Source organism: Boleophthalmus pectinirostris, unplaced genomic scaffold (assembly GCF_026225935.1).
Source record: "Boleophthalmus pectinirostris isolate CB_2022bp ecotype Guang Dong unplaced genomic scaffold, ASM2622593v1 HiC_scaffold_15, whole genome shotgun sequence".
Taxonomy (NCBI): Eukaryota; Metazoa; Chordata; class Actinopteri; order Gobiiformes; family Gobiidae; genus Boleophthalmus; species Boleophthalmus pectinirostris.
Genome location: NW_026571070.1, coordinates 94,477 through 111,976, shown reverse-complemented (window position 1 = coordinate 111,976; position 17,500 = coordinate 94,477). Strand labels below are relative to the sequence as shown.

The following is a 17,500-nucleotide window of genomic DNA, read 5'->3' as shown; positions in this document are numbered from 1 at the left end:
CAATAAAATACATAAAAAATAAATAAACTCCACACACCTTCATGACTCTCATCCGTTTGTGCGATACAGGAGCTTTAAATATCGTATAAATCGATGGAGTAATGATCATGGTTTTTTGCGTCTCTTCAGCCCGAGCGAAGTCCCGGTGTCCCCGTCATAAACGAACCGGAGGAGGCGATGTCGTCCGGCTCACCCGTCCCGCCCCCGCCGCACCCCGTCGTGCCCCGCCCCCCCGCCCCGGACACCCTCAGCTACCTGGAGTCGGCGAGTCTGATGTCGGGCACCATGGAGTCCCTGAGCGGCCTGGGCGAGGACGGCAGCTCCGTGGGCTCAGACTCCGAGATCAACGGGCTCGCCGTCCGACGCACCGACAAGTACGGCTTCCTGGGCGGGAGTCAGTACAGCGAGAGCGGGTGAGTCATACCGCCTTAAGAGATACACGACACACTGTACAAATACTACCTTAAATATAAACCTCTACAGCGAGAGCGGGTGAGTCATACCGTCTTAAGAGATACACGACACACTACAGAAATACTACCTTAAATATAAACCTCTACAGCGAGAGCGGGTGAGTCATACCGCCTTAAGAGAAACATCACACACTACAGAAATACTACCTTAAATATAAACCTCTACAGCGAGAGCGGGTGAGTCATACCGCCTTAAGAGAAACATCACACACTGTACAAATACTACCTTAAATATAAACATCTACAGCGAGAGCGGGTGAGTCATACCGCCTTAAGAGAAACATCACACACTGTACAAATACTACCTTAAATATAATCATCTACAGCGAGAGCGGGTGAGTCATACCGCCTTAAGAGAAACATCACACACTACAGAAATACTACCTTAAATATAAACCTCTACAGCGAGAGCGGGTGAGAAATACTACCTTAAGAGAAACACAACACTATCACATTATATAAATACTACCTTAAATAAAATTACAGTTGAGTCGCAGAGTTTCAGACAGAGCAGTGCCTCCAGTTAGCGTCGGCTTCTGAATGTTGTAATGACATCAGACACACACACAGAGACACACACACACACACACACAGAGACACACACACACACAGAGACACACACACACACACAGAGACACACACACACACACAGAGACACACACACACACACAGAGACACACACAGAGACACACACACAGACACACACACACACACACACAGAGACACACACACACACACAGAGACACACACACACACACACACACACAGAGACACACACACACACAGAGACACACACACACACACAGAGACACACACACACAGAGACACACACACACACACACACACAGAGACACACACACAGACACACACAGAGACACACACACACACTGAGTCTCTGAGTGTGTGAGCGTCACACTTTCCTCTTCTGTAAACGCCGACGCTCCGTGAGCTCCACAAACTCATGAATAATTAAATGTCGATCGATCGTTGGCGCCGTCGGAAACGCTCGCCGCAGCGTTTAACGAGCTCGGCCAATCACAATCGAGCTCACGCCGACAGCAGCACATCACCGGAAGAGTGTCACCACAGAGACAAACGACGTCCAGAGAGAGAGAGAGGATGTGATCAGACTCACGAGTCTGTGTCTGCGTCTCATCTGCGTCTCATCTGCGTCTCGTCTGCGTCTCGTCTGCGTCTCGTCTGCGTCTGCGTCTCATCTGCGTCTCGTCTGCGTCTCGTCTGCGTCTCGTCTGCGTCTCGTCTGCGTCTCGTCTCGTCTGCATCACGTCTGCGTCTCGTCTCATCTGCGTCTCGTCTGTGTCTCGTCTCGTCTGCATCACGTCTGCGTCTCATCTCATCTGCGTCTCGTCTGCGTCTCGTCTCGTCTGCATCACGTCTGCGTCTCATCTGCGTCTCGTCTGCGTCTCGTCTCGTCTGCATCACGTCTGCGTCTCGTCTCATCTGCGTCTCATCTGCGTCTCGTCTGCATCTCGTCTGCGTCTCGTCTCATTTGCATCTCGTCTGCGTCTCGTCTGCGTCTCGTCTGCGTCATGTCTCGTCTGCATCTTGTTTGCGTCACGTCTGCGTCTCGTCTGCATCACGTCTGCGTCTCGTCTCATCATCTGCGTCTCATCTGCGTCTCATCTGCGTCTCGTCTGCGTCTCGTCTGCATCTCGTCTGCGTCTCGTCTCATTTGCGTCTCGTCTGCGTCACGTCTCGTCTGCATCTCGTTTGCGTCTCGTCTGCGTCACGTCTTCGTCTGCGTCTCGTCTGCGTCTCGTCTGCGTCTCGTCTGCGTCACGTCTGCGTCTCATCTGCGTCTCGTCTGCATCACGTCTGCGTCTCGTCTCATCTGCGTCTCATCTGCGTCTCATCTGCGTCTCATCTGCTCGTCTCGTCTGCGTCTCGTCTGCATCTCGTCTGCGTCTCGTCTCATTTGCGTCTCTCGTCTGCGTCTCGTCTGTGTCTCGTCTCGTCTGCATCACGTCTGCGTCTCATCTCATCTGCGTCTCGTCTGCGTCTCGTCTCGTCTGCATCACGTCTGCGTCTCATCTGCGTCTCGTCTGCGTCTCGTCTCGTCTGCATCACGTCTGCGTCTCGTCTCATCTGCGTCTCATCTGCGTCTCGTCTGCATCTCGTCTGCGTCTCGTCTCATTTGCATCTCGTCTGCGTCTCGTCTGCGTCATGTCTCGTCTGCATCTTGTTTGCGTCACGTCTGCGTCTCGTCTGCATCACGTCTGCGTCTCGTCTCATCTGCGTCTCGTCTCATCTGCGTCTCATCTCGTCGCGTCTCGTCTGCATCTCGTCTGCGTCTCGTCTCATTTGCGTCTCGTCTGCGTCACGTCTCGTCTGCATCTCGTTTGCGTCTCGTCTGCGTCACGTCTTCGTCTGCGTCTCGTCTGCGTCTCGTCTGCGTCTCGTCTGCGTCACGTCTGCGTCTCATCTGCGTCTCGTCTGCATCACGTCTGCGTCTCGTCTCATCTGCGTCTCATCTGCGTCTCGTCTCATCTGCGTCTCGTCTGCGTCTCGTCTCATCTGCGTCTCGTCTGCGTCTCGTCTGCATCTCGTCTGCGTCTCGTCTCATTTGCGTCTCGTCTGCGTCTCGTCTGCGTCACGTCTCGTCTGCATCTCGTTTGCGTCTCGTCTGCGTCACGTCTTCGTCTGCATCTCGTCTGCGTCTCGTCTGCGTCTCGTCTGCGTCACGTCTGCGTCTGCATCTCATCTGCGTCTCGTCTGCGTCTCGTCTGCATCTCGTCTGCGTCTCGTCTCATTTGCGTCTCGTCTGCGTCTCGTCTGCGTCTCGTCTGCATCTCGTCTGCGTCTCGTCTCATTTGCGTCTCGTCTGCGTCTCGTCTGCGTCACGTCTCGTCTGCATCTCATTTGCGTCACGTCTTCGTCTGCGTCTCGTCTGCGTCTCGTCTGCGTCTCGTCTCATTTGCGTCTCGTCTGCGTCTCGTCTGCGTCTCGTCTCATCTGCATCTCGTTTGCGTCTCGTCTGCGTCACGTCTTCGTCTGCGTCTCGTCTCGTCTGCGTCTGCGTCTCGTCTGCATCTCGTCTCGTCTGCGTCTCGGGACAGGAACAGGACACGGTTTTTATGTCCACACATTCTCTGGTCCTTCAGGTCATGACCTGAGCTCAAACATGAACAAGAACAGAAGAACAAACATAAACGTGTAAAATCACCAGAGTGAAACCTGCGCATGTTTGATTGTTCTGTGTGTGTTCTGTGTGTGTTGTGTGTGTGTGTGTTTGATTGTTCTGTGTGTGTGTGTTGATTGTTCTGTGTGTGTGTTGATTGTTCTGCGTGTGTTCTGTGTGTGTGTTTGATTGTTCTGTGTGTGTGTTGATTGATCTGTGTGTGTGTTTGATTGTTCTGTGTGTGTGTTGATTGTTCTGTGTGTGTTGATTGTTCTGCGTGTGTGTTTGATTGTTCTGTGTGTGTGTGTTGATTGTTCTGTGTGTGTGTTTGATTGTTCTGCGTATGTGTTTGATTGTTCTGTGTGTGTGTTTGATTGTTCTGTGTGTGTTCTGTGTGTGTGTTGATTGTTCTGTGTGTGTTGATTGTTCTGTGTGTGTTTGATTGTTCTGTGTGTGTGTGTTTGATTGTTCTGTGTGTGTGTTTGATTGTTCTGCGTATGTGTTTGATTGTTCTGTGTGTGTGTTTGATTGTTCTGTGTGTTCTGTGTGTGTGTTGATTGTTCTGTGTGTGTGTGTTGATTGTTCTGTGTGTGTTCTGTGTGTGTGTTGATTGTTCTGTGTGTGTGTTGATTGTTCTGTGTGTGTTGATTGTTCTGTGTGTGTGTGTGTTGATTGTTCTGTGTGTGTGTGTGTTTGATTGTTCTGTGTGTGTGTTTGATTGTTCTGTGTGTGTTCTGTGTGTGTGTTGATTGTTCTGTGTGTGTGTTTGATTGTTCTGTGTGTGTTCTGTGTGTGTGTTGATTGTTCTGTGTGTGTGTGTTGATTGTTCTGTGTGTGTATGTTGATTGTTCTGTGTGTGTGTTGATTGTTCTGTGTGTGTGTTGATTGTTCTGTGTGTGTGTGTGTTGATTGTTCTGCGTGTGTGTTGATTGTTCTGCGTGTGTGTTTGATTGTTCTGTGTGTGTTCTGTGTGTGTGTGTGTTGATTGTTCTGTGTGTGTGTGTGTTTGATTGTTCTGTGTGTGTGTTTGATTGTTCTGCGTATGTGTTTGATTGTTCTGTGTGTGTGTTGATTGTTCTGTGTGTGTTTGATTGTTCTGTGTGTTCTGTGTGTGTGTTGATTGTTCTGTGTGTGTGTGTTGATTGTTCTGTGTGTGTTCTGTGTGTGTGTTGATTGTTCTGTGTGTGTGTGTTGATTGTTCTGTGTGTGTGTGTGTTGATTGTTCTGTGTGTGTGTTGATTGTTCTGTGTGTGTTCTGTGTGTGTGTTGATTGTTCTGTGTGTGTGTGTTGATTGTTCTGTGTGTGTGTGTGTTGATTGTTCTGTGTGTGTGTTGATTGTTCTGTGTGTGTGTGTTGATTGTTCTGTGTGTGTTGATTGTTCTGTGTGTGTGTTGATTGTTCTGTGTGTGTTCTGTGTGTGTGTTGATTGTTCTGTGTGTGTGTTGATTGTTCTGTGTGTGTTCTGTGTGTGTGTTGATTGTTCTGTGTGTGTGTTGATTGTTCTGTGTGTGTGATTGTTCTGTGTGTGTGTGTGTTGATGTTCTGTGTGTGTGTTGATTGTGTCTGTGTGTGTGTTGATGTTCTGTGTGTGTGTCTGTGTGTGTGTGATTGTTCTGTGTGTGTGTGTTGATTGTTCTGTGTGTGTGTTCTGTGTGTGTGTTGATTGTTCTGTGTGTGTGTGTTGATTGTTCTGTGTGTGTTCTGTGTGTGTGTTGATTGTTCTGTGTGTGTGTTTGATTGTTCTGCGTATGTGTTTGATTGTTCTGTGTGTGTGTGTTGATTGTTCTGTGTGTGTGTTGATTGTTCTGTGTGTGTTGATTGTTCTGTGTGTGTGTTGATTGTTCTGTGTGTGTGTGTTGATTGTTCTGTGTGTGTGTTCTGTGTGTGTGTTGATTGTTCTGTGTGTGTTGATTGTTCTGTGTGTGTTCTGTGTGTGTTTGATTGTTCTGTGTGTGTTGATTGTTCTGCGTGTGTTGATTGTTCTGTGTGTGTTCTGTGTGTGTGTTGATTGTTCTGTGTGTGTTCTGTGTGTGTGTTGATTGTTCTGTGTGTGTGTGTGTGTGTGTTCTGTGTGTGTGTGTTGATTGTTCTGTGTGTGTGTGTTGATTGTTCTGTGTGTGTGTGTTGATTGTTCTGTGTGTGTTTGATTGTTCTGCGTGTGTTTCAGGGAGAAGGAGGTGCGTGTGGAGGTTTCTCGTCAGAGGGAGATGAAGTGGCTCGACATGTTTAACCACTGGGACAAATGGGTCAAACATCGGTTCCAGAAGGTGAGAGTCCAACACGTCACCACAGGGTCACAGGGTCACCACAGGGTCGTCACAGGGTCACCACAGGGTCACAGGGTCACCACAGGGTCACAGGGTCACCACAGGGTCGTCACAGGGTCACCACAGGGTCACAGGGTCACCACAGGGTCACAGGGTCACACAGGGTCACAGGGTCACCACAGGGTCACCACAGGGTCACCACAGGGTCACCACAGGGTCACCACAGGGTCACCACAGGGTCACCACAGGGTCACCACAGGGTCACAGGGTCACACAGGGTCACAGGGTCACCACAGGGTCACAGGGTCACCACAGGGTCACCACAGGGTCACAGGGTCATCACAGGGTCACCACAGGGTCACAGGGTCATCACAGGGTCACCACAGGGTCATGTTTACACCGAAACAAATCACTGTATCAGAAATGATCTGCGTCCACACTCGTTGTTTCTGTGTCTGTGCAGCTTTGACACATTTGTTTAAGTTTTACACAAACTAAACTTAAATCACATGATTCATTTGCATAAACTCATGTGTGATAAAAACTGTTGTTTCTTGTGTCTGATGTGGTTCAGTTTGTGTTGGACTAAAGGACACAGTGGAATATGAGTGTTCTCTCTGTGTCAGAGGGGTGTTCTCTCTGTGTCAGAGGGGTGTTCTCTCTGTGACAGAGGGGTGTTCTCTCTGTGTGACAGAGGGGTGTTTCTCTCTGTGTGTCAGAGGGGTGTTCTCTCTGTGTGACAGAGGGGTGTTCTCTCTGTGTGTCAGAGGGGTGTTCTCTCTGTGACAGAGGGTGTTCTCTCTGTGTCAGAGGGTGTTCTCTCTGTCTGTGTGACAGGGGTGTTCTCTCTGTGTGACAGAGGGGTGTTCTCTCTGCGTCAGAGGGGTGTTCTCTCTGTGTCAGAGGTCTGTGTCAGAGGGTGTTTCTCTCTGTGTCAGAGGGGTGTTCTCTCTGTGACAGAGGGGTGTTCTCTCTCTGTGACAGAGGGGTGTTCTCTCTGTGTGTCAGAGGGGTGTTCTCTCTGTGACAGAGGTGTTCTCTCTGACAGAGGGGTGTTCTCTCTGTGTGACAGAGGGTGTTCTCTCTGTGTGACAGAGGTGGTGAGGGGTGTTCTCTCTGTGTCAGAGGGGTGTTCTCTCTGCGTCAGAGGGGTGTTCTCTCTGTGTGTCAGAGGGGTGTTCTCTCTGTGACAGAGGGGGTGTTCTCTCTGTGTGACAGAGGGGTGTTCTCTCTGTGTCAGAGGGGTGTTCTCTCTGTGTGACAGAGGGGTGTTCTCTCTGTGTGACAGAGGGGTTGTTCTCTCTCTGTGACAGAGGGGTGTTCTCTCTGTGTCAGAGGGGTGTTCTCTCTGTGTGTCAGAGGGGTGTTCTCTCTGTGACAGAGGGGTGTTCTCTCTGTGTCAGAGGGTGTTCTCTGTGTGACAGAGGGTGTTCTCTCTGTGACAGAGGGGTGTTCTCTCTGTGTGACAGAGGGAGTGTTCTCTCTGTGTCAGAGGGTGTTCTCTCTGTGTGTCAGAGGGGTGTCTCTCTCTGTGTCAGAGGGGTTTCTCTCTGTGTGTCAGAGGGGTGTTCTCTCTGTGTGACAGAGGGTGTTCTCTCTGTGTCAGAGGGGTGTTCTCTCTGTGTGTCAGAGGGGTGTTCTCTCTGTGTCAGAGGGTGTTCTCTCTGTGTGTCAGAGGGGTGTTCTCTCTGTGTGACAGAGGGGTGTTCTCTCTGTGTGACAGAGGGGTGTTCTCTCTGTGTCAGAGGGGTGTTCTCTCTGTGTCAGAGGGGTGTTCTCTCTGTGTGTCAGAGGGGTGTTCTCTCTGTGTGACAGAGGGGTGTTCTCTCTCTGTGTCAGAGGGGTGTTCTCTCTGTGTCAGAGGGGTGTTCTCTCTGTGTCAGAGGGGTGTTCTCTCTGTGTCAGAGGGGTGTTCTCTCTGTGTGTCAGAGGGGTGTTCTCTCTGTGTGACAGAGGGGTGTTCTCTCTGTGTCAGAGGGGTGTTCTCTCTGTGTCAGAGGGGTGTTCTGCTGATGGTGAGTCTGTTCTGTGTTTCTGTCGTGTTGGTTCAGGTGAAACTTTTCAGAGATTAAACGTCTGCAGTTGCAATAATTGCAAAAATGAACCACCGCGGAAAAAAGCTGTTCAACACGAAGCACGATGGGCCTAAAACCAAGACTAAACCAGGACTAAACCAAGACTAAGGTCTAAACTAGATCTAAATCTGGTCTAGACCTGGTCTACACCAGGACTAAACCAGATCTGAACCAGGTTTGAATCAGGACTAAACCAGGTCTGGACCAGGTCTAAAACCAGGACTAAACCAAGACTAAAGCAGGTCTAAACCAGGTCTAAAACCAGGACTAAACCAGGTCTGGACCAGTCCATCGTGTGTTGTGTTTCTTGTTTCTTGTTTCCACTCATTGTCTTTCGTCGTATTTTTAGCGTCCTGAGTCACTTCCTTCTGCACCTGGAGCCACAACAGTTTAACCCGACCTCCCCGTCACCACAGGCTCTCCGGGTCTGTTCCCGTGGACTTAGAGCCGCTCTACCTGGTCTTTTCTGTCTTAAAAAACATTAAAAAACAGAACTAGTTCACTGTAAACGGTTTGTAAAGTTGTTCCTCTCTGATCTTCTGCTTTCAGAGTCTCCACATTATTCACCATGGAGATTTAAAAACACTTTACACAACGTTTAGAGTCCAGAGTCCAGGTCTAAACCAGGTCTAAACCAGGTCTGAACCAGGTCTAAACCAGGTCTGAACCAGGTCTGAACCAGGTCTAAACCAGGTCTGAACCAGGTCTGAACCAGGTCCGAACCAGGTCTAAACCAGGTCTAAACCAGGTCTGAACCAGGTCTGAACCAGGTCTAAACCAGGTCTGAACCAGGTCTGAAACCAGGTCTAAACCAGGTCTGAACCAGGTCTGAACCAGGTCTGAACCAGGTCTAAACCAGGACTAAACCAGGTCTGAACCAGGTCTAAACCAGGTCTAAACCAGGTCTAAACCAGGTCTGAACCAGGTCTGAACCAGGTCTGAACCAGGTCTGAACCAGGTCTAAACCAGGTCTGAAACCAGGTCTAAACCAGGTCTAAACCAGGTCTGAACCAGGTCTGAACCAGGTCTGAACCAGGTCTGAACCAGGTCTAAACCAGGACTAAACCAGGTCTAAACCAGGTCTAAACCAGGTCTGAACCAGGTCTGAACCAGGTCTGAACCAGGTCTAAACCAGGACTAAACCAGGACTAAACCAGGTCTAAACCAGGTCTGAACCAGGTCTGAACCGGGTCTAAACCAGGTCTGAACCAGGGAACCAGGTCTAAACCAGGTCTGAACCAGGTCTAAACCAGGTCTGAACCAGGTCTGAACCAGGTCTAAACCAGGAGGTCTAAACCAGGTCTGAACCAGGTCTAAACCAGGTCTAAAACCAGGTCTAAACCAGGTCTGAACCAGGTCTAAACCAGGTCTAAACCAGGACCAGGTCTGAACCAGGTCTGAACCAGGTCTAAACCAGGTCTGAACCAGGTCTAAACCAGGTCTAAACCAGGTCTAAACCAGGACTAAACCAGGTCTGAACCAGGACTAAACCAGGTCTAAACCAGGTCTGAACCAGGTCTAAACCAGGTCTGAACCAGGTCTGAACCAGGTCTAAACCAGGTCTAAACCAGGTCTGAACCAGGTCTAAACCAGGACTAAACCAGGTCTGAAACCAGGTCTAAACCAGGTCTAAACCAGGTCTAAACCAGGACTAAACCAGGTCTGAACCAGGACTAAACCAGGTCTAAACCAGGTCTAAACCAGGTCTAAACCAGGTCTGAACCAGGACTAAACCAGGACTAAACCAGGTCTAAACCAGGTCTAAACCAGGACTAAACCAGGACTAAACCAGGTCTAAACCAGGACTAAACCAGGACTAAACCAGGTCTAAACCAGGTCTAAACCAGGTCTAAACCAGGTCTAAACCAGGACAAAACCAGGACAAAACCAGGACAAAACCAGGTCTAAACCAGGTCTAAACCAGGTCTAAACCAGGTCTGAACCAGGACAAAACCAGGTCTGAACCAGGACTAAACCAGGACTAAACCAGAACTAAACCAGTACTGAAACAAAGAGTAAAACCAGGACTTAACCAAGATTGAACCAAGACTAAACCAGGTTTAAACCAGGACTAAACAAGGACTAAATCAGGACTAAACCAGGGACAAGAATGCTAACAGTGCATTTCCTGATTCTCGGACAATAAAAGGCAGAACACAGAGGACTTAGTTTGACGTCAGGAGCTGCTTTTACAATAAATCTGTTCTGATTTTACTCTAACACATGGAGGAAAATAACACTTTAAACTAGTGTTGGGAGGTGTCCAAATGTTGATACTGTGAAACCGTCTCAGGATTTTACCGGCGTGTACGGCATTACTGTATTACTGAAAAGTTTTACTACGACTTCAGTAAACCACAAAGCCGCACCGAGGTCCGGTCTGTGTGTACGACCTGCAGACTTAAACCTCACAAAACCACAGCCGCACGTCAACGTGAAGACGACTCCACCTGAAGCTGCAGCAGGACGAACACGCGCAGCTCTGACTCTGTTTGTCAGTGTAAAGACGATCAAACTGGACTGAGGCGTTTAGTCGTTTGTATCAGGTCCACAAAGAAACTAACAGAACACACTTGTATTTACCTTCTGTACAGACTCACCACCACAAACACACCGTTTCAAAAGGACATTTTAAAGCTCTTATTAGTACTGGGCTCTTTCACACGACACAGATCTGCCCCAGGAGCTCGATGTGCTGATGTAAAACCGCAAATACAATCTGTGGATTTTGATGGGGATACACGCCAAAAGAGTCAAAAAATACGATGGATCTTATTTTCTGAAATATCCGCACACAGGACGTGCTGCTCCAGACGTGCATCTAGAGCGTCTAGATCAGTGGTGCTCAATATGTCGATCTCGATCTACCAGTTGATCTCCAAGGTCGTGTGGGTAGATCGTCGTGTCTCGTGTTTGGACTCGTGTTTGGACTCGGTCTTGTCTCTCACTCGAGGTCTGACACTCAACAAGTGTGATCATATTTCATTCCGGCCGCTGCTGTTGGTAATAAACTTGTAGCGGGTGCAGGAGCGTGTGGGGCGTCTCAGTTCGGCCTGTGCGCTCATTTGAAACCCGCGGAGACTCTACGGCGCATCACAAACACACACGCTCCCTATGCACGGCTCGTCTGCGACAGCGTGTGCCCTCGTGTACCAGCGTGCATCACAGGGCAGGTTCAACTTCCTAAACATCCTACCTGTCCACCTGCCTCACGTCAGCACGCCGCCCCTCGCCTTTTCACGCTCTCGCTCCTTCCTGCGTACAGCCAACACAAGCCCCTCCCACAGTGCGGCTGATTAGAAGAACAAGACCAAACGTGAAGCAAAAACCAGTCTAAATTTGTGTTCCAGTGTTGGCACAAAGCAGGTCTACAGCATAGAGCGGATCTACAGAACAGACCTACTGCCACATTTGGCTGAAGTTTGTCTAACAAAAGTGACAAATGCATCTGTGTTTGTCACGATGTGCGTTTGGTTTGGTAAACGTGCAGAGGCTGGTAAATATCACTGCAAAACCACAAAAGAATGAAACTCCAGTTTGGAACTTTAAAAAACAGGTTTAAAAATCTTCCTTCACTTTTTTCACAGTTTTGTGTAAAGTGCCAGAGGAAGTTCTCTTAAAGAAGAGGTTCTCAAACTGTGGGGGAGGGTCCAGAAAAGGGCACAGAGTGTTTCAGTGCAGTTTGTTTGACTTTGTATCAGGTCGATCATTTTGACTTGGTCATTTTGTAAGAAGCTCACATGATGAAAAAGTGTGAACACCTCTGGTCTAGAGCATCTAGAGCGAACAGTGGAGCCGCCCTCATTCACTTTCCATGAATTCTAAAAGTCACACGTCCAAAAGTTTCAGTTTTTACGCTCGTGTAGGGTGAAATCCACACATGCAGTGGAGCCAGGCCCATAATCTCTGAAAAGTTAAAACACGAACTGTCTCCAACGCGACACAAACAGAACAGACTCACCGTCAGCAGAACATCCTCTGTCACTGAAAAAAAACAACTAATATTCCACTGAGTCGTGTCCTTTAGTCCAACAGAAATTGAACCACATCAGCAGATGTGTTTTTATCAGCACTAACAGTTTATGCAAATGAGCCACGCGGGTTTAAGTTTAGTTTCTGTAAAACATAAACAAATGTGTCCTGAAGCCAAAACGCTGCCAAACTGCAGAAGTACGAGTATTTTTGGGGGGACCAACTCTCTCGCGGTCGGACTTGTGTCTTGTCTTGGTTTTACGAGCGTCACGTGAGAACAAGAACAGAACGAAACTAATCGAACGTCGTCTCCCCAAGAAACAATATAAACACTATTAGATTTAAATTGTGATGCATTAAACTGAAAATACAAACACACATTCATTTGTGCTGAGCAAACACTTTTAGATATCAGTAAATTATAATATTATTACATCAGGTCTTTATACTCTGCAGATTTTTTTAATGACGGTGATGAAACTGATACTGTTGTTTTGTTTTGACATGACAGTAAACTGAAATGCTGTAATATCACACAACTCTACTTAAAACCTTCCTTTAGATTTAAACCGTTTGTGATTTTAATCTTCTTTCCTTCTGAGTCGTCGTGGGCGGCTCGTTCTGTTTCAGTTCCTCGTGAGTTCTTCCTGTTTGTGTTTCAGGTGAAGATGCGCTGCAGGAAGGGCATCCCCTCGTCCCTCAGAGCCAAGGCCTGGCAGCTCCTCTCCAACAGCCAAGAACTCCTCCAGGACAACCCCGGCAAGTTCCAGGTACGGGAGGGCATCTGAGGCGATCTGAGGCACAGGGAGGGCATCTGAGGCACGGGGAGGGCATCTGACTGTGTGTGTGTGCAGGAGCTGGAGCGGGAGCAGGGGGAGGCCAAGTGGTTGGACATCATCGAGAAAGATCTGCACCGACAGTTTCCCTTCCACGAAATGTTCGCCGCTCGAGGAGGACACGGGTACAGGACTGGGACTAAACCGGGACTGGACCGGGACTGGACCGGGAATAAAGCGGGACTAAAGCGGGACTAAAGCAGGACTGGACCAAGACTAGACCGGGACTGGACCGGGAATAAAGCGGGACTGGACTGGGTCTAAACCAGGTGACTGAAGCCGGATTGAAGTGGGACTGAACCAGGACTGAACGGGACTGAACCCAGTCTGTGTCTGTGTGTGTGTGTGTGTTTGTGTGTCTGTGTTTGTGTGTTTGTGTTTGTGTTTGTGTGTTTGTGTCTGTGTTTGTGTGTCTGTGTGTGTGTGTGTGTTTGTGTGTCTGTGTTTGTGTGTTTGTGTGTCTGTGTGTTTGTGTGTCTGTGTTTGTGTGTCTCTGTGTGTGTGTTTGTGTCTGTGTTTGTGTGTTTGTGTCTGTGTTTGTGTGTCTGTGTTTGTGTTTTTGTGTTTGTGTCTGTGTTTGTGTGTCTGTGTTTGTGTCTGTGTTTGTGTGTTTGTGTTTGTGTGTCTGTGTTTGTGTGTTTGTGTGTCTGTGTTTGTGTGTTTGTGTCTGTGTTTGTGTGTCTGTGTTTGTGTGTCTGTGTGTGTTTGTGTGTTTGTGTCTGTGTTTTGTGTGTCTGTGTTTGTGTGTCTGTGTGTTTGTGTCTGTGTTTGTGTGTCTGTGTTTGTGTGTTTGTGTTTGTGTCTGTGTTTGTGTGTTTGTGTTTGTATGTCTGTGTTTGTGTGTGTCTGTGTTTGTGTGTTTGTGTCTGTGTTTGTGTGTCTGTGTTTGTGTGTTTGTGTTTTTGTGTCTGTGTTTGTGTGTTTGTGTTTGTGTGTCTGTGTTTGTGTGTTTGTGTTTGTATGTCTGTGTTTGTGTGTGTCTGTGTTTGTGTGTTTGTGTCTGTGTTTGTGTGTTTGTGTTTGTTTGTCTGTGTTTGTGTGTCTGTGTTTGTTTCTGTGTTGTGTGTCTGTGTTGTGTGTCTGTGTGTTTGTGTGTTTGTGTGTCTGTGTTTGTGTGTCTGTGTGTGTCTGTGTTTGTGTCTGTGTTTGTGTCTGTGTTTGTGTGTCTGTGTTTGTGTGTCTGTGTTTGTGTGTTTGTGTTTGTGTGTTTGTTTCTGTGTTTGTGTGTCTGTGTGTTTGTGTCTGTGTTTGTGTGTCTGTGTTTGTGTGTTTGTGTGTCTGTGTTGTGTGTCTGTGTCTGTGTTTGTGTGTCTGTGTGTGTGTTGTGTGTTGTGTTTGTGTTCTGTGTGTTTGTGTGTCTGTGTTTGTGTGTTTGTGTTTGTGTCTGTGTCTGTGTGTTTGTGTGTCTGTGTTGTGTGTTGTGTGTGTGTGTTGTGTCTGTGTGTTGTGTGTTTGTGTGTCTGTGTTTGTGTGTGTCTGTGTTTGTGTTGTGTGTGTGTGTTTGTGTGTCTGTGTTTGTGTGTTTGTGTTTGTGTCTGTGTTGTGTCTGTGTCTGTGTTTGTGTCTGTGTCTGTGTGTTTGTGTTCTGGTCCTGATCTGGGTCTGTGTTGTTCTCAGGCAGCAGGACCTGTTCCGGATCCTGAAGGCCTACACGGTTTACAAACCAGACGAGGGATACTGCCAGGCCCAGGCTCCTGTGGCCGCCGTGCTGCTCATGCACATGCCCGCTGAGGTGAGAGGACACAGGACACAGGACAGAGGACAGAGGACACAGGACAGAGGACAGAGGACAGAGGACACAGGACACAGGACAGAGGGCACAGGACAGAGGACAGAGGACAGAGGCACAGGACACAGAGACACAGGACACAGGACAGAGGACACAGGACAGAGGACAGAGGACAGAGAGGACACAGGACACAGGACAGAGGGACACAGGACAGAGGACACAGGACAGAGGACAGGACAGGAACAGAGGACAGAGGGGACACAGGACACAGGACAGAGGACACAGGACAGGACAGAGGACAGAGGACACAGGACACAGGACAGGACAGAGGACAGACAGGACAGACAGAGGACACAGGACAGAGGACACAGGACAGAGGACACAGAGGACAGAGGACAGAGGACACAGGACAGAGGAACAGGACAGAGGACACAGAGGACAGAGGACAGACAGGGACAGGACACAGGACAGAGGACACAGGACACAGGACAGAGGACACAGGACAGAGGGACAGGACAAGGACACAGGACAGAGGACAGGACAGAGGACAGAGGACAGAGGACAGAGGACAGAGGACAACAGGACAGAGGACAGAGGACACAGGACACAGGACAGAGGACACAGAGGACACAGGACAGAGGACAGACAGGACAGGACAGAGGACACAGGACAGGACACAGGACAGAGGACAGGACAGAGGACACAGGACAGAGGACACAGGACAGAGGACACAGGGCACAGGACAGAGGGCACAGGACAGAGGACAGAGGGCACAGGACACAGGACAGAGGGCACAGGGCAAAGGACAGAGGACACAGGACAGAGGGACACAGGACAGAGGGCACAGGGCAGAGGACACAGGACAGAGGACACAGGACAGAGGGGCAGAGGACACAGGACAGAGGACAGAGGGCACAGGACAGAGGGCACAGGACAGGAGGACAGAGGACAGCACAGGCACAGGACACAGGACAGGACACAGGACACAGGACAGAGGGCACAGGACAGAGGACACAGGACACAGGACAGAGGGCACAGAGGGACACAGGACAGAGGGCACAGGACACAGGACAGAGGACACAGGACAGAGGGCACAGGACAGAGGGCACAGGACACAGGACACAGGACAGAGGACACAGGACAGAGGGCACAGGACACAGGACAGAGGACACAGGGCACAGGACACAGGACAGAGGGCACAGGACAGAGGGGCAGAGGGCACAGGACAGAGGGCACAGGACACAGAACAGAGGGCACAGGACAGAGGACAGAGGGCACAGGACAGAGGACACAGGACAGAGGGGCACAGGACACAGGACAGAGGGCACAGGACAGAGGACAGAGGACAGAGGGCACAGGACACAGGGCAGGAGGGAGACAGGACAGAGGACACAGGACACAGGACAGAGGGCACAGGACAGGACAGAGGGCACAGGACAGAGGACACAGGACAGAGGGCACAGGACAGAGGGCAGAAGGCACAGGACACAGGAAACAGGACAGAGGGCACAGGACAGAGGACACAGGACAGAGGGCACAGGACAGAGGGCACAGGCAGAGGCACAGGACAGAGGGACAGAGGGACACAGGACAGAGGACACAGGACAGAGGACACAGGACAGAGGGCACAGGACACAGGACAGAGGACACAGGACACAGGAGGACAGGACAGAGGACACAGGACAGAGGACACAGGACAGAGGGCACAGGACAGGCAGGACAGGACAGGACAGAGGGCACAGACACAGGACAGAGGGCAGAGGACACAGGACAGAGGGCACAGGACAGAGGACAGAGGGACACAGGACAGAGGACACAGGACAGCACAGGACAGAGGGCACAGGACACAGGACAGAGGACAGAGGGCACAGGACACAGGACACAGGACAGAGGACAGAGGGCACAGGACAGAGGGACACAGACACAGGCACAGGACAGAGGGCACAGGACACAGGACAGACACAGGACAGAGGACACAGAGGACAGGACAGGGCAGAGGACACAGGACAGAGGACACAGGACAGGACAGAGGACAGAGGGCACAGGACAGAGGGCACACAGGACACAGGACAGACAGGGCACAGGACAGAGGACACAGGCACAGGAGGCACAGGACAGAGGGCACAGGACAGAGGACAGGAGAGGGACACAGAGGACAGAGGGACACAGGACAGAGGGCACAGGACACAGGGACAGGACACACAGGACAGAGGGCACAGGACACAGGGACAGGACAGGGACAGGACAGAGGACACAGGACAGAGGGCACACAGAGGACACAGGACAGAGGAGAGGGCAGAGGACACAGGACAGAGGGACACAGGACAGAGGGACACAGGACAGGACAGGACAGAGGACAGAGGGACACAGGACAGAGGACAGGACAGAGGACACAGGACAGAGGGCACAGGACACAGGACAGAGGGCACAGGACAGAGGACACAGGGACACAGGGCACAGGACAGAGGGCACAGGACAGAGGGCACAGGACAGAGGACACAGGACAGAGGACACAGGGCAGAGGACAGAGGGCACAGGACACAGGACAGAGGGCACAGGACAGAGGACAGAGGGCACAGGACAGAGGACACAGGACAGAGGACAGAGGCACAGGACACAGGACAGAGGGCACAGGACAGAGGACACAGGACAGAGGACAGAGGGCACAGGACAGAGGGCAGAGGACAGAGGGCACAGGACAGAGGGCACAGGACAGAGGACACAGGACAGAGGGCAGAGGGCACAGGACAGAGGGCACAGGACAGAGGGCAGAGGGCACAGGACAGAGGGGCACAGGACACAGGACAGAGGGCAGAGGACACAGGGCAGAGGGCACAGGACAGAGGACAGAGGGCACAGGACAGAGGGGACAGAGGGCACAGGACAGAGGGCAGAGGAGGACAGACGGACAGAGGGCACAGGACAGAGGGCACAGGACAGAGGGGCAGAGAAGGACAGAGGGCAGAGGACAGAGGGACACAGGGGCAGAGGGACAGGACAGAGGGCAC

General features: G+C 50.5%; 1 protein-coding gene across 1 annotated transcript in view; it reads left to right on the top strand.

The window, feature by feature from the left end:
* The window catches only part of LOC110159992 (TBC1 domain family member 10A), a 42,317-nt gene that overhangs the window by 15,489 nt on the left and 9,328 nt on the right, over positions 1–17,500 (top strand). The window contains 5 exon segments of the mRNA XM_055150742.1: positions 130–413; positions 5,781–5,880; positions 12,590–12,697; positions 12,782–12,888; positions 14,381–14,495. Coding sequence (XP_055006717.1) covers positions 130–413; positions 5,781–5,880; positions 12,590–12,697; positions 12,782–12,888; positions 14,381–14,495 — 714 coding nt within the window.